The sequence below is a fragment of the Fusarium phalaenopsidis genome, assembly GCF_050370095.1.
Source record: "Fusarium phalaenopsidis strain FUZ10S chromosome Unknown contig_32302, whole genome shotgun sequence".
Classification (NCBI taxonomy): domain Eukaryota; kingdom Fungi; phylum Ascomycota; class Sordariomycetes; order Hypocreales; family Nectriaceae; genus Fusarium; species Fusarium phalaenopsidis.
In genome coordinates this window covers 3,511,549-3,536,047 of record NW_028145405.1, presented here as the reverse complement: position 1 = coordinate 3,536,047, position 24,499 = coordinate 3,511,549, and the positions used below count along the sequence as shown (strand labels likewise).

At 54.0% G+C, this 24,499-nt stretch overlaps 7 protein-coding genes across 7 annotated transcripts; 5 read left to right on the top strand and 2 right to left on the bottom strand.

Moving 5' to 3' along the window:
- Window positions 1–1,548: 1,548 nt before the first annotated feature.
- LRP88_08463 (uncharacterized protein) lies at window positions 1,549–3,728 on the top strand (the record flags this gene model as incomplete). The annotated part of the gene is made up of 8 exons (XM_083244968.1): window positions 1,549–1,570; window positions 1,627–1,849; window positions 1,905–2,061; window positions 2,111–2,172; window positions 2,220–2,590; window positions 2,847–3,285; window positions 3,340–3,432; window positions 3,500–3,728. 8 exons carry the CDS (start codon window positions 1,549–1,551, stop codon window positions 3,726–3,728), a joined length of 1,596 nt encoding a protein of 531 aa, XP_083099462.1.
- Window positions 3,729–6,749: 3,021 nt separating this feature from the next.
- On the top strand, window positions 6,750–7,745 carry LRP88_08462 (uncharacterized protein; the record flags this gene model as incomplete). The annotated part of the gene is made up of 1 exon (XM_083244967.1): window positions 6,750–7,745. The coding sequence occupies one exon, from the start codon at window positions 6,750–6,752 to the stop codon at window positions 7,743–7,745; it is 996 nt and encodes a 331-aa protein (XP_083099461.1).
- A 1,013-nt stretch (window positions 7,746–8,758) lies between these two features.
- On the top strand, window positions 8,759–11,378 carry LRP88_08461 (uncharacterized protein; the record flags this gene model as incomplete). The annotated part of the gene is made up of 3 exons (XM_083244966.1): window positions 8,759–8,842; window positions 8,892–11,078; window positions 11,130–11,378. The coding sequence occupies 3 exons, from the start codon at window positions 8,759–8,761 to the stop codon at window positions 11,376–11,378; spliced, it is 2,520 nt and encodes an 839-aa protein (XP_083099460.1).
- A 691-nt stretch (window positions 11,379–12,069) lies between these two features.
- Window positions 12,070–13,580, bottom strand: LRP88_08460 (uncharacterized protein; the record flags this gene model as incomplete). Its single annotated transcript, XM_083244965.1, has 3 exons — window positions 12,070–12,563; window positions 12,615–12,967; window positions 13,039–13,580. 3 exons carry the CDS (start codon window positions 13,578–13,580, stop codon window positions 12,070–12,072), a joined length of 1,389 nt encoding a protein of 462 aa, XP_083099459.1.
- A 598-nt stretch (window positions 13,581–14,178) lies between these two features.
- Window positions 14,179–16,383, top strand: LRP88_08459 (Hsp70 family protein; the record flags this gene model as incomplete). The annotated part of the gene is made up of 9 exons (XM_083244964.1): window positions 14,179–14,237; window positions 14,293–14,686; window positions 14,919–14,963; window positions 15,025–15,076; window positions 15,144–15,393; window positions 15,443–15,494; window positions 15,592–15,692; window positions 15,740–15,962; window positions 16,024–16,383. The coding sequence occupies 9 exons, from the start codon at window positions 14,179–14,181 to the stop codon at window positions 16,381–16,383; spliced, it is 1,536 nt and encodes a 511-aa protein (XP_083099458.1).
- A 323-nt stretch (window positions 16,384–16,706) lies between these two features.
- Window positions 16,707–18,258, bottom strand: LRP88_08458 (WD40-repeat-containing domain protein; the record flags this gene model as incomplete). Its single annotated transcript, XM_083244963.1, has 2 exons — window positions 16,707–17,191; window positions 17,358–18,258. The coding sequence occupies 2 exons, from the start codon at window positions 18,256–18,258 to the stop codon at window positions 16,707–16,709; spliced, it is 1,386 nt and encodes a 461-aa protein (XP_083099457.1).
- A 4,434-nt stretch (window positions 18,259–22,692) lies between these two features.
- On the top strand, window positions 22,693–23,588 carry LRP88_08457 (Ser-Thr-rich glycosyl-phosphatidyl-inositol-anchored membrane family-domain-containing protein; the record flags this gene model as incomplete). Its single annotated transcript, XM_083244962.1, has 2 exons — window positions 22,693–22,924; window positions 22,978–23,588. The coding sequence occupies 2 exons, from the start codon at window positions 22,693–22,695 to the stop codon at window positions 23,586–23,588; spliced, it is 843 nt and encodes a 280-aa protein (XP_083099456.1).
- Between the last annotated feature and the right edge of the window lie 911 nt (window positions 23,589–24,499).

Here is a 24,499-nt window from a genome sequence, read left to right as displayed (position 1 = left end):
TGCCCTCTAGTTGCAAACTGGGTGATATCCGGATTAGCTGTTAACCATCTGCTCCAGAGATTCACAGCCTGCCGGTATTCGTAGATAGCGCTACCTGAGTAGGGCATCGATTTCGCCTACTATCCGAGCTCTGCAACGTTAGGTTTATATTCAATCACTCTCACATAGGTGTTTCTTAGAATACTATCAGGTAGAATGAAAATTGGTCGAGCAGATCTTGACATAGAATTCTCCTAAAAACACTCATAACAGTAGTCTTGAGTCACAACTGATTCGACACATGATCACATCCTCTTTATGCGCCTCAGCTATTACTATTGCCCTCACAGGCAATAGGCATAACCCCAAGAGCCCCGCGCAGCTCGTATGACAAGACAAAGGCCAAGACATGCAGGCTTCCGAATGATTCAGATTGGCGACAGTTGATACCACGCAACCTAGGGGATGGGAATGATGGCATCAGGGCTGGCAACCTAGTTCTTGATGTAGGGAGGACGTGTTCTTCTACTCGGCCGCTTCAAGGTTCTGGTATTAAGAACCTGGCAAATGATCTATGATAGATTGGCAAACGCGGGATGCTCATACGAGATCCAGAAAACAAGCTACTACACTTGGGATGGAAGGCACGGAGAGAAGCACGGCCCGCCGAGATCATGACCTTCACACCCTTCTCATGACTTGGAAACAACTTCTAGACTCTCGGCCCTCTCACCCGTGAGCAAGCTTATTCTTGTTAACCTACCCACCCTCGAAAAAGATTGCGACCCTGGCCTCTTGGCCGCCCACTCAGGAGCTTCGCTGTCAGTCCACGATTTCCCTCCTAGGGCTGGTGCACCGATCCTCCACACATCGAGTCTCCCCCGCATGATGCCGTTATGTGAGCTTTACATCTACCCTGCCACCTTTGCCCATCCGTTACCAAATCCGCACCAATCGCTTGTGCCTAAGTCGGCCCGAATGTTTCCAAGAGCCAACATCTTGTTTCTTGACGCCAAGAGCCTCAAAATGATCAGCGTTGTGACGACTAACACCAGTCAGTTATCCACGTCTCCCAGCAGGAGCTATCACACGCGTCAAGCTCGGTTCAAACTCCTGATCATCAGACATGCTGACAATGAGATCAGTACTTCTATGACAAGAAAAAGCCAAGGAGGCCTCTTCTTGCGCGCCTATGAAAAGCCGGTGCTGACAGCTGATCCCTCCATCTGCCTCGGAAGGATCATGACTCTCTAGCTCAGCAAACTCTTCACCAAGGCTGATTGATCTTGATCGGGCTCCAAACATATTGAGTCTCGGCGGGCCCAGAGCGTATCAAGACGAATCACTAGTGCCGAGCCTCTCTATGGCCCATCATGAGCGGGTCAACACGACCTGATGACCTGGGGAACCATGGGCATCTTGATGAAATGCTGTACTGTAGCCCCCAGACAGGGACCACGGCTTGAAGCATAAATCCGGAGCGCCTCCGACGCTGCTCTTCTCTCGAACCGATGCCTTCATTCAACCTCGCCAAGGCGGTCAATCTTGTGTATAGTGAACTGGTTTACAATGGCGAAACTTCCAAAGATCAGTACGTTCTACAGCGGTGATGTATGTCTTGACGCTAACTGATGCCTCTGTTTACAGCCAATACTTACTTTGTGGCCCTCGTGGCCACAGTCGGTGGCATGCTCTTCGGTTTCGATATCTCGTCAATCGCTGCACTCGTCATTCGGCCCCAATACATTGAGTACTTTGACAACCCGAGTGGTGTTAGACAGGGAGCTATTGGATCTGCTCTGGCTGCTGGATCTGTTTTTGGCAGTTTGATTGCCGGCCCCATCTCTGACAAATGGGGTCGTCGTGACAGGTATAACGTTACCCATGCGTGAACTCCTGGCCCATTGTTGACAAGGAGTCTCTAGCATTATGTTTGCCTGTCTGTGGTGGCTCGTGGGCACAGCACTTCAGGTCGCCGTCAATGGATTTGGTATGCTTGTGGCTGGTCGTTTCCTTAATGGTGTCTGCGTTGGTATTACTTCCTCTCAGGTTCCTGTGTACCTGGCCGAGATTGCCAAGAGAGTACGTCTGTCACATTTGAACTTGTACTTAATGTACTCACAGATTATAGGAACGTCGTGGACGTATTATCATCATCCAACAGCTGGCTATTGAGTGGGGAATTCTGATCATGTAAGTCCACATCCCCCCTTTAGGACAACAACTGACGTCATACTCAGGTACTTCATTGGTTACGGTTGCGGTTTCATCCCAGGAACTGCTTCTTTCAGAACTGCATGGGGGACCCAATTCATTCCCTGTGTTGTTCTTATGGTCGGCCTTCCCTTCCTCCCTCGTTCTCCTCGCTGGCTGGCCAAGGTTGGCCGTGAGGAGGAGGCCATCCAGACTCTGGCAGACATCCAAGCCGGAGGAGACAGAAATGATGCCCTAGTGATTGCCGAATGGCGAGAAATCTCCGAGACCTTGGCTGCTGAGCGTGAAGCCGGCGGAGGCTGGCGCAAGTTCTTCAAGAATGGGATGTGGAAGAGAACAATGGCTGGACTTTCTGTTCAAGCCTGGCAACAGATGAGTGGAGCCAACGTGATAGTCTGTGAGTTTTTATCACATTAATCTTCAAACCAGCGAAAACGATCAAGTTTTGAAGGAGTTGTGGTGTTTTTCATGTTTCATGGTCTGGATACCACATCGTGATCGGACCCGGCCTGATTTGGCCCCGGTTCGACCTCCGTGTGGTGGAGTGGAGTCCGGCCCCACCTACACTATCCGCGCCGGCTTGCCCCGATCGGCTCCTATCACCAGCACTTTGAAAGAAAACCTATTGTTCATAAGCTAACCTGGAACTCCAGATTACATGACATACGTCTTCCAGATGGCCAATCTTCAGGGCAACATCAACCTCATCGCCTCGGGTGTCCAGTATGCTCTCTTTATCCTGTTCACATCGATCATGTTCCCATTCATCGACAAGACTGGACGACGCACACTTCTGGTTTGGGGCTCGATCGGCATGGCGGTGTGTCACTTCATCGTTGCTGCGATGCTCGGTGCCTACTCAGTGCCTGTTCCCGGAGGTGTTGAAGGCAACGCCAATGTGGTGATGAGAGTCACTGGCTCCCCAGCCTATACCGTCATCGCATTTAGCTATCTCTTGATCATTGTCTACGCACTCACCCTGGCTCCTGTGGCATGGATTTACGCAGCCGAGGTTTGGTCTACAGGCACTCGAGCGACGGGTATGGCCATGGCAGCCGAGGCCAACTGGCTCTTCAACTTTGCTCTTGGAATGTAAGTGGAACGAGTGACAACTGTATACGCGAAATCCCGCTTATGACTACTCAGGTTCACTCCCCCGGGATTCAAGAACATTCAGTACAAAATCTTCATCATTTTTGGTGTTTTGTGTATCGGATCGGCTGTTCAGGCTTATTTTACGTGAGTACCAGACCTTGGCTTGATACCTATTCAGTAATCCGACCACCTGAGTTAACGGATGAAACAGATACCCCGAGACATGCGGAAAGACAATCGAGGAAGTGGAAGAGCTCTTCAGGAAGGGAGCGCCCCCGGCATGGAAGACCAAGAAGGGAGAGTCACGCCTGGTCGCGCAGGTGGAAGCCGTACAGGAAGCCAAGGACCATGGCAAGTTGGAAGAGGTTCTGGGGGATGCACCTCTTCCAGGTACCACTGGAGAGAAGGGTGTGGCGGATACTGCTGGGCGTGGGAATTAAATGTGAGTCAGATTGAGCGCGCGGAGCGAATTCGGAGAGTTGGGTTTCGAGAAGAGAATGGCTATTTCATGGTGAAGCAGATAGAATCTGTCTTGGTTGATAGAAGGCGCATGGACCTTAAAGCGTGTGTAACTGTGCAAGATCTATCTTGGCTAGGTCAAGTCGTGGGCTAACAGTGTGTGAGATGTGAAGCCGTGCGATCTAGGATGGCCTATTCCAGGCCACCATAACAAGGGTTGCCTTGAGAATTACAGGCCAGTTATTGGATGAGCTTAATTCGACTAGATCAGGACATAGACAGTGACGTGTCTGGAGGGATTCGCCGTGATGCGTGAGTCGGCATTAAGCGAGACTCCTGAAATTCCCCGGAGAAGGCGATGGTGGGCGGGATTGAGAGTCAAGAAGGAAGCTGGTTGATGGAATTAATCGTAAGGATATGGCTCTGCAGGCGGCACCGCCAAGGACATCACGCGTAGTTGGCTCGTAAGAGAAAGGGACGAAATCTCGTGTCACTTTTTGGCGGTGTTTGAACGGTGAGGGTTTTATCGGCCGATGATTTATGCTAAACATCTAGGTTTACAGATAAGAGGGAACTCGGCACCGTGAGGGCTTATAGGTGTCAAATGACCTCGTTCTGGTCCTTGATAATGTTAGAGGGTAAATTCGAGGGGGACGTGGGATGCGGCCAGAGCCTCTTTGCTGGCGGCATCTAAAAATGGAACTGGCCGTCCTGTCGTGCAGTAGTGCAGGGTCCTTGGCAAGAGACCGAGGTTTAGAAAATCCGGGGTTCAGCTGCGAAGGGATAGTTTGGTTGTTTTGCTTGTTGAGATCCAATCGAGTTGGAGGATACCGTTACTGGTTCAATCTTGTGCAGCTCATGCAAGGCGGCAAGAACAACAAAACAACAAAAAGGAATAATACGAGATGCTCATGCTGGGCAACCTGGGAACCTGTAACCAGAGCGAGACGTCATGATGGAGACTTTGACCCTTGCCCCCCTGTGCCGTCGAGATGGGAGCTGCCCAATGAGCTGGGCGCATCCCCGTTTCTCCGTTCACAGGCTTGTCTTGAAGCCTGGGCGCATCCCTGCGCGCGAAGAGTGACCGACTGGACCAGTCAGAGGAGAGGGCGTCAAGCGTTTAAACTGACGGGCCACTGAGCAGCGAGCGACACTTGACTGACTCGGATGGTGAGAGGGAGCAGATTGGTGGCCACTGGCTTTGCGATTCATTCAATGGCGGGCTAAGCGCAGGTGTACATAAATGCAGCATGTGATGGGTGGATGAAAGGAATTGGTCGTGCATGACGAAGGATGGCTTACTCAGGTACTATCTATGCATGCATGGATGCATGCTCGGTTCATGCTCCCCTTTTGCTGCTGCATAAGAGTCAGTCAAAGGCCGCCGCGGGCTGAGCCATTTGCGGCCTTTTCACAGATTTGTTGCTCCCCTCTTGGCGCCTCGCTCGCAAAGAACGCAAAAGCCCAGGCCAGGCTCGAGCTCTTCGGTCTCCCCCGTGAAGGGGTCCACGAGGCCCCTAGAGACCCGGGCATTCGGCAATGGTGAGCCCAGGGGATCCCGGAGAATTGGGAGTGAGCAGAAGGATGAGCACGAGTCTGGACTATGAATCTCGGAGAAAGAAAGACACTGGCCACAGAGGCGAATGCTCTACAACGGCCGGCACCGACACAGGGAGTTGACCCGGGGATTGGGAATTGTAGGGACGGACATGTTCTGGAAGGGCGGCGTTGACGATGGGACGGAACCTGTGGTCCGGGGCCACCATTGGACATGTAGCTCCTGAAGATCTCCCCTAGGCTGCTGCGCATCGCCATGTTTACTAGTTGTCTAGCTAAAGAGATGGGCACTGAATCAAGGGCGCAAGACGACGTAGCACGTTGCCGTGGATCTCGAGAGGGTTATTGTTTTGTTGTTGATGAGTGGGAACGGAATGCGTCAATGCCTGGACGACGATCGAGGCCCCCGCATGTTAATCTGAGCACCAACAAACAGAGAATTCACCGTTGGCACCAGACATGTTCTCGTCTTGTTCTCCCGTTCCAACGATGGAAGGACGCAGCCTGCCCGTCTGGAATGGTATGTAGCTTGCGAGTGGCGCCGGCGGTTTTGTTGTTTTGTTTTAGAGCCGGGTCTGTCGCGTTTTTGCCGCCGCCGCCTCTAGCAGCCATGCTATCCACAGGTACAGGAGGGACACCGCCCTGACAGAGGAGTTACCCACTGGCCGTCAACCTCCGCCGCCGCTAAAGGGCCCCTAGCGGGCTTGTCGCACGTTCCCCCAGGTCTGCTCCATCGGTGGGTGGCCCCCTCCACTCCACCCAAGGTACCTTCCACCCTTGACCGTCACACGCGCCCAGTGTCACTCGTGCTTGTCACTCACACACTCACAGCGTCCTCAGCTCAGCTCCCGTCGTCCTCTTGAAATCTCCCATCACCTTTCTTTTAACGCCTCACGACCTAAACGCCGCTTATCTTGCTCCTTTTCTCCTCTTTCTACCACCTTCCTCCCATCCCTTCTTCCGCCACCACCACCTCTTTTCTCGCCGACTCCCTCGACTCTTCGTCCTTGGACCTTGTTCGCCGCTCCTCACGGGTTCCTTCATCGTCCGCCCTCTACAGCTCTCCTCCATCTCTCCGCACATCGAGAACCGCCATTTCCAGCCCGATTCTGAACCTTCCAACCTTGTCCAACCCCGCCTCTGCAGCGACTTTCATCAATCCCGCGAGCTTGTGCTTCTTGAGGCGGCTTGTTCTTGGCTCGGATCTGCGAGAGCTGCACCGCCTAGAGATAGCTCCAAGCAACCGACTCTTGCCGTCGGCATAGCTTCCTAGAACCACATCCGATCATCGCTTCCCCTGCCGAAATCCTCGAAGCGCCTGGCCATCGCCTGTCGCCCACACACCGATCAAGCTTTGACCGACACATGCCACCGTTGACGCCCTGACGACAGCGGTTGGCCCCAAGTTCCATCCGTGCCTCCATCCACCGATTACCAATCTCGACATGGAGCCTGTTCCTGAGACGGAGCGGATGGAGGAGTTCCGGCCTGCTCTTGTCTCCTCGTCTCCTGTGGTTCCCCCAACCGCTCCCGCTCTGCGGATTCCTAATCCAAACTCCGTCTCGACCCTCAACATTGACCTGCCTCGAAAGCCGCCAAACCTGAGACGCAGCACCGACCCTAGTCCGACATCGCCAGCTTCACCCTCGTGGTCCACCACCACCTTCATCCCATACCGCCCACGCACTACCTCTCCCCTCTCTGGTGCTCATTCTCGATCCCGCTCCACCACCAGCCTGGCGCCCCCAATGTCTCGTACTCAATCCATGCCCGGAGTCAACGGCTCGGGCCATATTCTCTATTCGCCCCAGCGCCGCCAAACCAGTCCCTCAGGATCTCCGAGCCGCGTCCGAATCCCGCGGAAGCCTGCCGATGAGGCCTTTCCGCCAATTTCTCCCGTTCGAACATCTGTGCTGGAGCCCGAGCGGAGGCACGGGGAGAGGCGAAGCAGCTCCCCCATTCTGGGCTTCTCATCAAGCACTCCTGCTCGACTGCGTCGGCCATCGTCCCCTCTGAGAACCATTGCATCATCCAGCACCGGCTCCCTGGCAACCTTTCCTCCAACTCCATCCTCATCAATCTCATCTACTTCATCGTACCGGAGCTACGATGCTCTCTCGGGGAGCTACGGAACCACTTACTCATCAGTCCCTTCAACACCAACTTCAACCAGGTCACGAAGCCCCAGCATTTCTAGCTTGGAGACTATTCCTGACACACCTGATGCCGAAGAAGCTGCGTTGGAAGCCGAGCGAATTGCGCAGCTCAAGGCTGCCGCGGATGCCGCCGAGGGTAACGACTCGTCGGACTCAAAGGGGAAAGATGGGCAGCCCCGGGGACGCACAATGGGATTTGGGTCCAGAGATAAACGGAAGCGTTGGAGTGTATGCGGAGCGGAGCGGAGAGGGGATCTCGATCTGGAGACGATTTGGGAAGATTGATTGGTCGAGAACGAGACTTGAAGTTGAAGCATGGGGGGACGTTGGCTTGGGATCGCCGCGGCATCTCGCACATGGATGGCGGGACCGAGGCCAGCAAGGAGGGACGAGACAGACGTTGCTTTACAGTACAGTACAGGACCAGGACCTTGGCAGACACGATTGCATCACGGACGGCGGATTGGTTGTTTGACGGTTGCTTGTTTTTGTTTTTTTCCGGCATCAGCATATGGTTTCTCGTTTTTTACTCTTACAAAGGGCACGACGGCGATTGCGTGACCCTCTTGATACCCATTCCAGCACATCTGCATTATCCATCCCGACAGGAGGATCACCTATCACACAGCCATAGGTCAGGCCAATTGACTTGGTTGAGCTGTGCGAACCTGTATTCTAGGGCGAATTACACACACTCACACCCGCACTCACACTGTCCCTATCATATCTTGATTGTCATTTGCGCGAGGTGGGTGGGATGAAATCAAAGGGCGATTGAATCTATCGGCAATAGAACAAACCCACACCCACAAGACTTCAACTCTCGTGTCCCGTCCCGTCGCATCGTCTGTGTCTCGATTGACGAATTATAGTGTCAGTCGCGTTCAATCGATAGAGACCTGGTGTTCAATAAAAACCCGAAAATGTCTCTGGTTCCCCTCGTCGGATCTGGGCAAACATTGCTTTTGTCTCCCTTTGTGTCCATTGTGTGTGCGATCGCGGCGTCAACTCCCTTGAACGGATCAACAGCCCCACGACGGCCCCTTGAAAGGGCTCCGACGCTCCCTCTTCAATATACCACCCTTTGAAATCTTCAATATTCGTCCCTTTTGATTGACAATTGACTCCTTGAGCAGCAGCCCTCGACAAGATGAAGTCGTACTTAAAGGCCGTGGGATGCGTCCCAGAGATGCAACTCTCACCACCAGACTCAGCATCTTCTCTCACACTCTCACAACAGCCTCATCCTCTCACTGGCTGCTCTTTTCTTATTTTCATCTTGATATCCAGTCTGCAGCATGCTTCTGCCCACATTCATCGGCGCCGCTGGCCTTTTGGCCACGGCTGTCGAGGCCGCTCCACGGGGCACTTGGTTCCACAAGGTATGGGCTTGAAAGATACAGAAACTGACATGTTCTAACAACGATACAGCTTCGACGAGATGATCAAGAATCGCAGGGTTCTACAGCAAGAATGGCTGCTCGATCTGATTCTCAGGCTCCCTACTATGCAAACGCCTACAACCAGCCCGACATCCAAACTCCTGGCGCCAAGTACGCCTCTCCTGACACATACACCAAGGTCGACTCTCAATATGCTGCTCCCAAAAACACATCCACTTCGACCGTCAACTCCAAGACTCTCAAGTCGGATATTGAGTGCCCTACTGGAGGTGTCTACGTCTCAACTACGACTCTCGACTTGACTGTCACCGTCACTGCCTCTTCAAACATGTCTTACACCATCTGCCGTGACTGTACTCAGACTGTCACCCGCAACGGCACCGTCTACCTGCCTGGTGGCAAATATGTTCCTACGCTATCATACGACAAGGAGACCAATGCTGCGTACCCGATTGCCGAGACCACCAACCGCGGCGGCGAGTACAACACTGGCTCTCCTTACCATCCTATCAACGCGACCTATCTCCCACCCAAGACAAAGGATGCCGAAGATCCTGATGAGACTGAGTCCTGCACGGATGATTTCCCTTACATGAACTCGACCATCGCTGCTCCTATGTACACTACGCCCGTTGACAAACACGTCTCCGCAAGTGGCTACCAGTCTGCCATCTACAACACTCCTAGCGGCTACAAGTCTGATGCTCCCGTCTATACCAGGCCAACCTACGTTAAGCCCGTGTACCCGGAGCCTGGACACAGCAACTCTTCGATCGAGACTCCGGCCTACACCAAGCCCGTGTATACGAAGCCCGTCTACCCACGCCCTTCTGGCTCTGGCAACTCTACCATTCTGCCCCCGGTTTATACTAAGCCTTCTTATCCCGACCCGTCTGGCAACTCGAGCACTCCTCCTGCGTACATCAAGCCTGTTTATACCAAGCCCGTCTACCCAGAGCCCAACAACTCGAGCATCGTACCCACCGTCTACACCCCGCCGGTCTATACCAAGCCTGCTTACACTCAGCCTGTGATCCCCGGCAACTCGACGGCTACTCCTCCCATCTACACCAAGTCCGCCGATCCCTCCGTGTACACGCCTCCTGTCTACACTAAGCCGGTGTACCCCGAGACTCCGGTCCCTGGCAACTCGTCGACGGTCTCTACCAAGTCTGCTGACCCGACTGTGTACACGCCTCCCGTTTATACCAAGCCAGTGTACCCTCACCCTGTGACTTCTGGTAACTCTTCTACTGGCGAGGCCCCTGTTTACACCCCGCCAGTCAACACCAAGCCCGTCTACTCGGATCCTGTGGTCCACGGCAACTCTTCCACAGTCTCTCCTGTGTTTACCACTCCTGTGGATCCGTCGGTGTATACCCCTCCCGCCTACACTAAGCCAGCTTACTCGGAGCCCATCATCCCTGGAAACTCTTCCACCAGCGACGATCCCATCTACACCCCCCCAGTCAACACCAAGCCAGCTTACCCCGGGTCTGTGGTTTCCAGCAGCTCGTCTACCAACGAGGCTCCCGTTTACACACCCGTCAACACCAGGCCTGTTTACTCTGATCCTGTTGCTTCCGGAAACTCTTCAATGACTCCTCCGGTCTACACCAAGCCGATCGAGACTCCCGTCTACTCAAAGCCGGTCACCACGAAGCCTGTTGATACGCCTGTTTACTCGCCCCCGGTTTACACCAAGCCCGTCTTCCCCAGCGAGTCTTCTGACGCTTATCCCCTTCCGTCCCCTCCTAGCAACTCGACGATTCCTCCCGTGCTCCCCGTCTCCTCAAGCGATTCATCATCTGCTGTCAACCCGACCTTCACTCCTAAAGCCTCGACCTCGCAGGGTAGCTCTGCCTCTGTTTCGACTACCTTTGACCTAGCGTCTCCCTCGATTGAGCCAACAACCCTCCCCGTGACGCCTTTCTTGACAACCACGACCTCAATCGAGTCCTCGACCACCGAGCCATGCATCATCGACACCTCCATGGTTCCCATCTCGTCGTCCTACCTCAACACCACGGCCACCACATCGAGTGCCCCCACAGAAACCATCTGCGAGGATGATGCCGAGAACGGTGCTCCCAGGAGCGACACTGCCTACTGTGGTGTTAAGGGTAAGGCTACGGGAATGAACTTCCTCGCCGAGTTTAGCGAAGACAGCTATGGCATGCCTGTCACCCTCGAAGGCTGCTACCAATTCTGCAAGGTAAGTTTCTGCCTCTCTTGGTTTCGTATCAAGTGCTAACAAACGATCTAGCTTGACCTACCATCCACCCGCGGCTGTGAGGCCTATCGCTTCTACCACAACGGCAGCGGCGCTCCCCGCTGTGCCGTCTACGGCCTACCCGTCTACAAAGACATCCGTGAGATCGACTCGACAGTCGAAGATGTCTGGTTCGATCTCACCTGCGGTTCCCCCTCCAAGTACCAAGACGACACCAAGATCGACAACCAGTCAAGCGGAATAGGGGCATCCCTCAAGCTTGGTCTCGGCCTGAACTACTAAAACTCCCCTCCTTGATGACAAGAAACGTTTTCTTTTTCCTTTGTAACAGCTTCATGGGAGTCGGAGTTTTAAGGGGGGAGGTTTTCACTTTAATACCTAATTCGAGAAGGGAAAGGGGGAGAGTGATATAGGTGTGTGGCTTTGTACGAAAGTAGTTGCTATTGCGACTGGAGAAGAGCATACATATGTCCATGCGGATTCCGTGTCCCCAGATGGGACGGTTTAATATGTAATTTCTTTTTAGTTATTGTTCAAATGAAAAGCAATTGATCTGTTGAAAGTTTGGCCTTGGTTTGATGCGATGGTTTCTCAGGACCTGGTTGAGAGGGCAAAACTACTGGCCTCGTCAAGCTAACTTGGGACACTCTTAAGTGTCACTGATGGCCCGAGTAGGCATACAGGTTGTCATCCATTCTAAAGGTATCAGTCATGGGAATATCACGGTAGAACATGAGAGAGTCACACACATGCCCACACGACCCGAGTTAATGCTGCCTATCTGTTCTCACTATCTGATCCCACCAGAAAAGGCGATGATCAACCTTTGGCCCTGAGCTAGCACATATCGTAACCCCATTTATCTGGACTCCAAAATCATGAATGCCTTGGTTTAGTCGATGTCCCTGATCCCCGGTTTCCCTTCCAACTCCACAGCCTCCCTTCCATTCCTTCAAGTCTGCCACTGATATAATTAGTTGCAGACCACAGAGGCTTTGGCGAGCAGCATTCTGCAGTCGTACATCTGGCCATCGGCGTTTCCAAGCTTGTAGAGGAAGGGCGAAACATGCATCTTAACAAAGCTCCTTGGCGACGGCTCCTTCTCGTAGCCAATCGCATCCATGGTCTCTGAGTTAAACCGACGGCGCATCGAAGGGTTCTGAGATTCATCTTTCCAGTGAATTTGGAAGATGGCCTTGGAGCCCATGAAAATCTGGTCGAGCTCGACGGCGCACTCGATGATGACCTTGATGTCATCCCAAACCTTCTTGTCTGCCCTGTCAAAGCTCTCATTATGGGCCGGGAAGAACGGCCTCAGGCGTCTGGTTTCTTCGTTGGCGAGGCTCCTCACAGATTCCGGGTCATCGCCCCAAAGATGACTGAGCATGCTTGATCCTTGAGAAAACCACCTCGCAGCTTGTTGACAAGTAACTGGGTGGTCTTGCGTGTCCTCCTGGCCGATGCGGCCTGCAAAGGTCAGTTTATACTTGGGAGAGGGCCAATATGAATGTCACTTACTGATGATATGATCCCGGATATTTTTAAGGTCAGCAACACCAGGGCCGCCCCGGACCAGGCCTCCGGCGTCAAATACCATGTCATTGACCATGATCCATAGGTAGGCTCGGAGCATAAGCTCGCGATAGTCCTCATCTTGAAGATGCTTTCGGAATGACCTACAGGCCCAACTCAGCCGAATTTCAGCGACGTCATCGAGCGGCAGGCTTGGAGGACTCTTTGCCAAAGAACAAGCCAGTGTGCGGATGTTGTAGTTGAGCGTCTTCCACTTGCCTCGAACAACATCGTCTGTGGCCTTGGTCGGGTTTGCAAGGCTTTCCCCTTCTGCGAGACGTCTCTGTTCATCCCTTTCACTAAGAACCTTGGTGAGTTTCGTGTTGGCATCTCTGATCTGGTATTGGCGGTGTTGTATTTGAGATGCAACTTTTGATATTCGCCACCGAGGTGCTCCTTTTCTTTGTTTGCACTCTGTAGTGCCTCTTCCAGCTGGGCCACCTTGACCACGAGCCCATGCTGGCTGAATTGTTTGGCCCAGTCTGTCAGAAACTGCATGATGTGCTGACAACCTTGGCTGACACCTGCTGCGATGTTTTGCTGTAGCGCCTCGCTCGAGTTGACTTCTTCCACGGCATCCACAACGCTGGAACCGTCCAGCGTGATCGGTGTGTTTTCTTCCTGCGCTCTTGAGGTATCGAACGCAGCCCACGTGTCGGTCAGCTCTTGATCGCTGAGCACATCTTTTTCACGAGTTTCATGCCCGCCGGAGCTGCTGCCATTGCTGCCGTTTTGCTGACCTGCTTCGGATTGACGAGATGGAGGAGCCATGGCACAAGCGATGTTGTTGTCGTGGGTGCTGCTAGGCTCGACTTTGACAACACCGGGCGCCTGTGGTGGAGGCCCAAGTTGGTGGGAGGTGTCGAAAGGGTTGCCCTGACTCATTTTATACCGCACTGGGATACTGCACATGGTCAGTGGGATGTATGAGCAAACTGGCGCAAGTTAAGGGAGCACGCACCCTGAGCAAGACGATTCGTTTCTAGGTCGAAGGCGAGCGTTGAGCTCTATAAGAGTTTATTAGAGATCTCGAGGACGTAAAGAGGTGTTTTGATCTTCGGGAAAGGGACGCGTAGCGGCCGGATTCTGTCCAGGATGACTGGTTGAGTAAATGTAGCCAAGCAAATCACTTGGGATGAGTGAGGGAGTGAAGGAGGAAGGGAGGGGGGTGAGAGAGGAAGCGAAATTCAGAGGAGAAACAAGAAAATCAACTCGGTGAAATGAGGCCCCGAGGTTACTTGCATAACCTGATACCTTGGGTGCAAACGACAGTGATTCACAGTCACGGGTATTTGCATGAGAAGCTTCGAGCACCCGTAGGCCTCTCCACTATCCCGTCTTGAATGCACCTCTAGCCATTTAGCCATTCACATCCAAGCCTACCCAAATAAACGAGTTTCTCTCGTCTCTCTCAATCAAACTCTCCCTCTCTTCTCCTTCAACCTTCGAGAGCAGGACAACTACACGCCCACCAACCTACCTCGCAGACCAGTCCGGGGGAGAACTCAAGATGGCAGCTAGCCAACCCATCGATGATGTAATAATCATCGGCATCGATTTTGGGACGACGTATGTTTGCTCAAGTTGCATCTACACTACCGTGGTCAACACTTACTTTGCTCAGATACTCGGGAGTCTCTTGGGCCTGCTCACGCGAACCAGAAGAGATAGAGCTCGTCACAAGCTGGGATGCCGAGCTGAACCACTGCTCAGATGTCGATAAGGCACCGACCAAGCTGCTGTACGGTGATGATGACAATACAACCTGGGGTTACTCTGTCCCTGCCGACAAGGACGCCCTGAAGTGGTTCAAGCTTCTGCTGCTCGACGAGGACGGCATCCCCTGCGCCCTCTCGGCATCTACGCAGCTTGACAAAGCTCGACGTCTCCAGGAAGAAACAAACAAGGACCCCGTCGACATCATTGCGTGCTTCTTACGAAAGCTGTGGAACCACGCCATCGACTCCATCAAACGCAGCATCGGCGCCGAGTTGCTCAAGATATCCAAATTCCACGTTGTCATCACATTGCCGGCCATCTGGCCTCCTTACGCTCAGAGGCGCATGAAGGAAGCCGCAAAACTCTCTGGCATTCTCGATGCCCGATCATGCGGGGCTACCACGCTGTGATTCATTTCAGAACCTGAAGCAGCGGCCCTAGCCACTGTCAAGGATCTTTCAAAGAGATCAACTATCGAGGCATGTCATCTACATCACGCCTGAGGGAGGCTGAGCTGACATTCATTGCTAGCCTGGCGATACCATCGTTGTCTGCGATGCCGGAGGCGGAACAGTCGTGAGTTTGCCCTCGTCAGCACTAGGCATGGTTCTGGATAGACCTGACTGGCATGAATAAGGACCTCATCAGCTACGTGATTGAATCGATAGACCCATTCACCGTCAAGGAGTGTGTCAAAGGAGATGGCAAGTGGCCAAGACCCTATAGTAGAGCTGTCTTGCTAATCGCTAATAGGAGGCTTGTGTGGAGGAGTTTTTCTCGATGAGAACTTCGTCAAACTCATCAAGTCCAAGGTTCCTCGCGGGTCCTGGGACCAGGTGAGCAAAGCAGAGGAAATCAAGTTCCTTAACGACGGATGGGAGCATGGCATCAAGCCACAGTTTGCGAACCAGCAAAGAACTTGGCTGGTCGATCTACCCGACGCCTGCAATGACACCCCCTCCACCTCCAGGAAGCTGAAACGTCGCCGAACTCTTGAGCTGAGCTCGTATGTTCAAACTCTCTCTGCATAACAACATACTAACAGTATTTTCTAGGGAAGAAATCTTGTCCGTCTTTTCTCCCATTGTCAACAAGATCGAGGCGTTGGTGCGTCGTCAGTCCGACGCCATTGTGCTGAAGTACTTTCGGCCACCAAAGGTTCGTTCTCTACCCAGCCCAGAGAGGCCTGTGCTAACCTGCACAGCATATCATCCTCGTTGGTGGTTTCGGTCGCAGTCGATATCCTTTCGACCACCTACAGACCAAGTTCGAATCGACCGTGTCGCAATCTCGGGGCAGCAAGCCGTGACTGTTATTGTCCAAATTAGGAGATAGCTGACTGACAATCTCAGGTGGACTGCCATTTGCCGTGGCGCTGTCGTCCACGGTCTTTCCAGACACAATGTTTGCCCGCAACTTGGAATAAAGGTAGAGGCAAGAATTGCCCGTATGAGTTACGGCGTCTCATGCCACGACAAGTTTGATCGATCCAAGCATCGAGAGGAGGACAAGGTCTGGGCAGAAGATCGTTACGAATATCGCGCCGACAACCAGATCAGATGGTTCTTGAAAGAGGTATTTTACGTTCCGAAACACCTGGTGATATTAGACTTGCTACTCACACACATACTCGCAGGGCGATGACGTTACTACCAAGCAACCAGTTCGGCACAACTTTTGGAAACTCTACTCAAAACCCCTCGGGGACATCTCGGACTCCATAAACTCCTCCTTAGCCTCTCCGGCCCCCTCGCGAAGGGACTACACCGTTGAACGGCTGTGCACAATCAAGTGGAACAAGCATGTGGGCCTCGAGTCACTCCCAACGTATACCAACGCCATTGGGAAAGTTTACCACGTGCTGCAATATACTGTCGAGATGACATGCGAAGATGGGACTGTCGACTTCGCAGTCTACCACGATGGGAAGCGGGTCGGGGCGCAAAACGTCGAGGTTGAGTTTGACTCAGTTTCTAGCCTTGGCCAGACGAGGTGAATGGACCGGTGCGTTGAAGGACAGATTAATGGTTCTGGTGCTCTGGGGTGGGAGTCATGGTCACCTTATTTTCGGAGAACAACGAACGGTATGCTGGATTGTGCCTGGAAACGGTCGAGATGGCGTCTCATGGCACCAGAGATGAGACTAGTACAGGGCTCGAGACTGAGGTCTTTGGCCTCTCATTCATGAAGAACTAGCAGTGCGAAAGAGGCACGCAAGACTTAGATAGTCTAGGACAGTCGCAGAAAGTTATTGGACGAACTGATCCATCCCATGATAGATTCATTAGGCGCCTTCGCTATCCACACGGGCATGATAATCTAAGCCTCAGCCATGTCGACATCTTCTTGCTTCATCGACAGCTCATTCCTTGAGCTTTGGTCCTCTTTGACTGTTGTCCCATTGGCCACAGGAGCATCTCTGATGTGTCGATACACCCTGACTGTGTTATCCTGGCCCCCGCTGACCATTGTCTCTTCATGAACATCCACCCAAAAGCACACGCCCGCGTGGCCCTCAACCCTCTGCAGAACATTCTTGGACACGACGTCCCAGAGCACGATGCTCCCGTCCTCACTAGCGGAGGCGATAAAAGGGGCGCCGTCCAAGACACCGAAACAACCACCGACTGCGAACTTTTCATTAAGGTGACCTTGGTACGTCTTCTTGACGCTACCGGCGACATAGTCCCACAGGCGAATACAGTTGTCGAGGTTAAAGGCCAGGACGAAGCGGCCATTGGGGGAGAAACAGACGTTGGTTACGGCTGGGTTATCTTCGTGGACAAGAGTACGGAGACATTGGCCTGTTGATGTATCCCAAACACGACTATACACACATATTAGCAAGTGAAACTCATCACACGAAAGGGGGTCCTTACATCAATCCGTCTGTTGAGCAACTCACGACCAGCGTTCCGTCGCAACAAAAGTCAATCCCACTAACAGGATCACTATGCGCAGGTAAACTACGCATGAGTCTACCCGCTCTCACGTCCCATAAAAAGACGGCCTCATCGTAGGACCCGCTGGCAAGAATGTTGCCTTTTGGCGAGAAAGCCAGGCAGTGGATGTAGTTGTGGTGACCCTTTAGAGGTGCCATCTCCTGGCCAGCTTCCGTCTTTCGGGCAGTAGTCTTCGGCCGACCTGTAACACGATCCCAAAGACGAATGGCCTTGTCGTCTGAGCCGCTCGCAATGGTGTTGCTATCAGGTGTCCATGCGAGACAGCTCACGCCGGCCATGTGGCCAAACAGTGTATCCATGTGCGCGCCCGTCGCGGCATCCCATATCTTGACGGTAGCATCTGCGGATGCAGAAGCGATGAAGCGCCCGTTGGGAGATATCCGGACCTGCGAGATGGGCTTGGTGTGGCCGTGGAGGACGAGGCGGGCGCGGTAGTTGGGCTTGAAGGGTTCGGGAGGAGGAGTCGGTTGCGGAGCTCGAGGTGAGAGCGAGTCCGTTCGGGAGCGCGTGGAAGATGATTGAGATCGAGAACGTGAGCGTGAGGAGCGGGGTGATCGTGATCGGGAGACTGAGGGCGAGGAAAGGCGCGAGCGCATGCGGAAGTCGGAGCGAGTGGTCGACCTGGAACGCGATCTTGACCGTGCTCTTGAGCGCGAGGTGCGACGGCTCTGCTCATCATAGTATTTTCGATCGGCGCCGTCATCGCCGGGACTCGGACTCATAGTCCTGCTATTTCGGCGATGCTCACGGATCGAGAGCTTTCGTATCCCTTGGTGGGCAGAAGGCGAACGGCTCGCATCGTCGTCCTCGCCGTCGCGTCGAGGCGCGTAAGGAGGAGATGAATTGCCATGGGTCTTGCGACGTTTGCCGCGGGGCGAATCGCCTGAACGCTCGTCGTCGGAAGCCATCGCGAATGGCAGTTCAGCCTCGTTGAATTTAGGTAGTTCCAGGCCCCAGAGGGTGGGAGGTCGTCTGGACGAGGCTGACAGCTCGAGTCAAAGAACCAATGTGGGGCACGAGGCTGAGGAGCTGAAGCTGTGATGTCCAAGAGAAGAACGTGATTGGTCGGTGCCCGCGCAAGCCACTCCTGAAGATCCGGAAACTACCAGAGGTTGGGGAAGCGGAACGGCCAAATTCATTGGCCTTGCAATTTTCATGCAGAGATTCGTCCTTTGAGCCTGGCGCCGGGCTACTCATCTCCGCTGTGACACGGGAGTTGACCAGCGAAACCATTGGCTGCGGCCAGAACAGCTGAGAGACGACGAGTCATCAAACGACCGACCTACTGTCCTTGTTTTTCTTGCGACTCCTATAATGGAGTTGGACAAAAGATTGATTACTTTCAGCTCCTCCTAGCCCAGTATGACTGTGCTTCCATGGTAGAAAGAAGCTTCCTTAATTACCACAATTGCCGCCCTGTCTCTCAGATGGGCAGCTCGCACCATGCAGGCGGTCGGTAGTTCAGCCATGGCGCTCGGTTTGCGGCATTCCGTGCGTCGTCTACTGGTTCTTCTCCCGGTCAGCCGCCCCCCCTTTCACAGCTGCCGGGCCTCAGATCAGGTCTGTCTGTGATGGGGGACGGTTAGGCAATCAAACTATCTATTTTTGCAGCAACGGCGCGACCGGGAAGTTTACCCCGTGAAAAATTCAACTCTAAAGGCCAATGGGCAATAGGGGGGTTACAGAATGCCACCGAGTTGCACAGTCAATACAATCCAGGCTATTGATCGCGTGCCGTGCGCCATGTGGCTCTGAGGAAAGAAAGAGGACAGACAGTGGCGTTCCCTTGTTGTGCTGTGTTTCTCAGTTGTGGGCTGTTTCTGCATGCGGGCAATGGTTGCCCTTTTTCCTCTCTGCCGGTTGAAACCAGTGGCCAAGTCGTCAAGACCGTACCATGTTTTGCTTTTGTCTCTGCTCCTTGTGCTTGTATGTTCTTTTCTTAGAACCAAGCCCATTCTCCCTGTTTTGACTCAAGGCGTCTCTTGTCAGTCAAGACATCCCTTGTCTGCTCTCACTCACCCTTTTACGTGGTCGGCCCGTGGACGAGGTCGAGGTGAGACACCCTTCGGAACTGGGCTTGAGTCGTGCTGTCTCCAAGTGAAGGAGAGATCCTGGTCGACGTTCCGACCGTTCGTCTGGTCCATTCCGGCCTTTACCACATGCCGAGAACGGGCCTTGGCTAGATGGCGCAAATCGACTTCATCGCCGTCTGACAGCTCTTGGCCAAAATCCCTCACCATTCGCTCGGGATGTTTCGAGGACCAGCCACTCAGGAGGCTTCCAGACTACTAGGCAATTCCAACTATCGCCATCAAGCATAACAGTGGCGTACTCGGACCTGAAGCCTACTCGCGACTAGCAAGTCACAATAGGCGCGTTCCAGACGCCGTCGGGCTGGTGTAGTTTACACCTGCCCAGCGCTACGGCTCAGCTGTGGCTGTTTAGGGGACGAGCCGTTTGTGGCAGAGAGGACCGTTGGATGGCGACCGGCTCGGGCGTTAACGTTTAATTGGCGAATTTCCTGAATTAACCTCTCGGCCTGCTTGCGGAGAAGCATCACAGGACAGGTTTGAGGAATTGCACTTTCATGCCCCGAGATGACAGCATACAGGGTCTTGGCCCTCCTATTCGCGGTTCCTTGTAAAGCGACCGAGACAGTGCTGGCGAATAATGGCCGCCCACTGGCTCGGGTGGCTTTTGCCCTGATCGACGAACACATGGGGGGCGCGTCATTGTGCCGCATTCAACCAGGCAGGGTAAACAAGGCAAGGCAGGTCGCGTCAGAGATGTCCTAATTGCAGCAGCAGATTTCGCAGATTAGATGCGGACGATGCTGCCGGTGTCATTGGTGGAGGAAGGGCGGTAAAGAAAGGAAAGGCTGAAGGCGTCTTTGTCGGCTTGCCACAGGTAAGCGGAAGGATCTAGGGTCCTCGTCAGGGGATGGAGAGCGCCGCAGATGAGGTGCTCCATCTGATCCATGCCCTGCTTGGGGGGCGAAGGAGCACTGGCCATGAGGGGATTACTGGCTTCGATATGGATGCTTGCTGTGTTCCATGCGAATTGCCTGTTGGCCGCGTCTTGACAGTGTGAAACTCGAATGTCGGTTATGTTCTGCAAGGCGGTGCAGCTTGTCAGCGATTTCAGATAGAGTGATTATGGGCCTGTTGGTCAGAAGCCCAGACATTCTAAGCCAACAAGAATGTTGGTCGTGTGCCCTCAGGCCTTGAATACACCTTCTTGTCAAGTCAGGCTGAGCAGCCAACTCCATACAACTCTGTAGAGTCGCAGTGTCCAGATGGTGCCATAGTACCCCATGATCGCACTCCAAACTTTCCGATTTGCGTTTTGCTCCTCTTGGGCATTACCCCTTTACTATTCCAAGATTGCCCCCGCTGCGAGAGAAGACCGGCCTTGTAGCCGTCACGGCGCCGCCTCGCCTATTCGAAATGGCACCCCGTCCAAGTCCAAGCGAAGCGGCGACTCTGGGCGGCTGGCTGCCCAGCCGGCTGGGGTCGGTGCAAAGAAGGACAGTAAGCAGCCCTACGAGCCACAGCGGCTGGGCGAGGCCCTATTAGAGGCGTTTCTGGAGAAAGAAGGTGAAGGCCTCGAACCGGCTGTCAAGTTTGTCTGCAGCCACCTGTATGTGACGGGGCCTGTTTGTTTGCTCCAGGAGGGCGGGCACCCGGTGCGTTATGCTGTCAATCGAGTTGACGTAGTACAACACGAATCTATACAACGTTGGTCGAAGCAACAGACTTTGGGAGCTTGCCTTGCTGCCCGCTGATTCTCTCGGCGACTCCCACATGCGGCAAGTGAGCAGGGAAGAGGTCGAGCCGGGTTTGTATGTAAGCTGCTGGCAGGCGATTGGCCTGGGGAGTTGCATCGCCCTGGACTTTTGGCTCGAGCGTTTCATGACCTGTCGGGATCTTCCATGGAAGCGTCCGTCAATGAACGGATGACTCTCTTCCCTTCGGTTCAATCAATCTGCGACTTTTGTTTCTATGCCCTGGGCTCGCATTTTACGAGCGGCATATCGCATAAGCATATTAAACCATGCAACATTAAACACTGCGCTGTGAGGCCGAGGCCCAGACCCAAGGTCTAGACGGCAGCATCTCGATAGCGTCTCCAGCGGGTAGACGGCCTTCCTTCTCCCCCTAAAGAGCCTGAATCCTGAAAGAAGGTCTCGACAGGCGCGCCATCCATGGGACATGGATTCGGTGCCATCAGTTTGACGGAGACTGGATGGGATGGGATGCCAAGCGGGGGCCGCCGACTCTGCGCCCCCCGCGTGCGGCCAATCGCCAGACCTCGCCCACCCAAGTTAAATTGCCCTCTGCTGCTAGACGGCGTTCGAAGAAGGGCTTGCAGGGGGTGTCCCATAATAGAACAAGAGAGCATTCGGGCTCGTGGCCCGATCTCAGTCTAGGCCCGCTGCGAGACTGAGGTTCCCAGGTTCCTGCTCCTCCAAAACTCTGCGTGTGCTGCCCCTGGCCGACGAGGGGGGAACCTAACTGTGATCGGTCTGGCCCGAATTGCCCGGCAGATTGGATGGACGGCTGTCGACGAGGCTCGTTGGCGCGAGAATCGAGAGCGAAAGCGACTTGCCGGTTGGTGACTCCTACTGGCGCAAGGGCATGGGGAGCAGCGCTCAGGGGGATGAGGACATGAACTAACACTGCTGCCAATTAGCTGCTGCCTGCCCTGGATGCGAGATTCAATGCCCTGCGCCGACTTTTGCTCCCCCCTGGGCTAGCTTCGTTAGCCGTTGAACACGCGCCTTCACCGACCAACCGTCCCACAAGCTGTGTGTGGAGGAGGAAGAGAAGCGGTCGGGTACGTACCAAGCCCTGCTGAGAAGGTCGCAGGAGCTGCAAGCGCCGACGCAGGCACACACACACACAGCCAGGCACAGGCGCAGGGAACAAGACCAGGGGCAGGACAGGGCAGCATCTGCGGCGTCCTGGTACCTGCTTTAGCGTCGTCCTTGGCGTCAATGGTCCGTCGAGGGTTCGCCCAACCTGGAAATTGTCTCGGAGGTACGTACCGCACGCCTCGTGCCTCGTGCCTCAGGCCCCACGCCCTCACGACCGCTCACCCCCCTCGAGCCTCCTCCGGCATTTATCTCTAAAAACCCCCGGCTTCATTCTCGATTTTCCTTCTCTTCTCTCTCCCTCTCAACCATCCAGCACATACCAACCAGTCACTCTTTTCGGCTTTTAGCCTACCACATTCTTTTTACCAACACTCTCGGTTGCCTTGTGCTCCCCTCCAACTCCCTTCCCACCCCAGTCTTTCCCTGTTTTATATACAGTAATTTCTAAATCAACAAAACCGCCAAAATGCAGTTCACCATCTCTGCCGCCGCCTTCCTGGCTTTCGCTGCCAAGGCTTTCGCCCAGACCGCCGACTTCGACCCTATCTTCAAGCCCGAGGCTTGGCAGTCCGTTGCCGCCGGCCAGAGCTTCCAGATCACCTGGGATGCTCCCGCCAAGTACGCCGGCCAGCTCGTCACCATCTCCCTGATCGGTGGTGACTCCCAGAACACCCAGGTCCCCATCAAGGACATTGCCAGTGAGTAGCGACGCGCGCGCCAATCAGAAAGCAAATAACTGACAACCAACCAGCTGGTGTCTCCAACGACGCTGAGGCTTACAACTGGGCTGTCGATGCTTCCCTCGGTGACAAGAACGTCTACGGTCTCGTCATCAAGCTGGAGAGCAACCCCGCCGTTTTCCAGTACTCCAACCCCTTCAAGATTGCTGGCTCCGACAAGCCCGCTTCCGAGAAGCCCACCAAGGCTGCTGAGCCCACCTACGAGGCCCCCGTCTACGGCGATGATGGCACCGCTACTCTCACCGCTCACTACGGTTCCAAGACTGTCTCCGTCTCCCAGGTCTACAACCCTCCCCAGACCACCGTCGTCGCCGTCGAGAAGACCCTGACCGTCCCTTGCAACACCACCGAGCCTGCCACCACCTTCGTCCCTGTTGTCAAGACCGCCTCTGTCCCCTGCAACGGTACTGCTACCGCCACCGGCCCTGCTGCTCCTCCCGTCTACACCCACCCTTCCAACCCCCCTGCTCAGAGCAACCCCGTTCCTCCCGTCTACCCCTCCCAGCCTGCTGCTCCCCCTGCTGCTGGCACCCCCACCCCCGTTCCCGTCTCCGGTGCTGCCCGCTTCGGTGCTCCCGTCGCCGTTGTCGCCGGTCTCGTCATGGCCGCTTTCGCTCTGTAAGCGAAGCAAAACCGCGTACCAGTATCATATTTTGGTTTCTACGTGGTGTCATGACGGCATGACTGCATTTAGAGGGTTTCTTGTTACTTCTGGTATGGAGCAGTCTGGGTATCCGGCCTTTTTTGCGCACATACGTTGATTTGGTAATTCCCGAGCTTGGAAGGTATTCTGGATTGTTAATGTATTTGAGGAAAAAACTTTTTAAAACCCACTTGGGTTATTTGTCTTGATCAAGCCCTTTCTGATGTAGCTGCCGCGTGTTTCCTTGCTGCTACGTCTAATAGACATATAACCCAGCTTTGTGTGTTTACTTAGTGGTAATGTCATAATGAAATGTCACTGATGTTCTTGAATTTGATATGCCCATTATTTACAGGCTGTTTCTTGTTGCATAACTTGAAGAGTTGCCGAAAGATTTCTTAGAAATCATACATCATGTTTCTTGTCCGTGATTTTGTCTGGCTTGAGCTATCTGAAGCAGCCTCTTTCTGACATCTAATCTCATCTATTGTCAGGCTGACAATAAACGGTCCAACATCCTGCTCCCATCCAGCCCCTTCCCGGCATTCCCTTGTCACGCAAGCGTACCCGCCATCTGTCAAAAAGAATCCTTTCCGAAGCCTCTATCTAGCAACGCCACGCCTCAAGATGAGACCCCACGCTGGAATGGAATGCTCCAGCATTTGCGATGCCCGTTTCATCGTGCCCGGGAGTGGCGCCGCAGCGTGGGCTTGCGGCCGTCCCGCCGCGCACTGGAATGCTTCCGTTTCCCAGGATTTCCCGCCAACTGAATGATGATCCAGAGTCGCAGCACCTCGTACCAAGAGATGGACAGTTGAATAAGCTTCAAACTTTATGCTGGGATTAATAACTTGCCTTGGTTGTGAAATTAGCAAGGGATATAGCTGTGC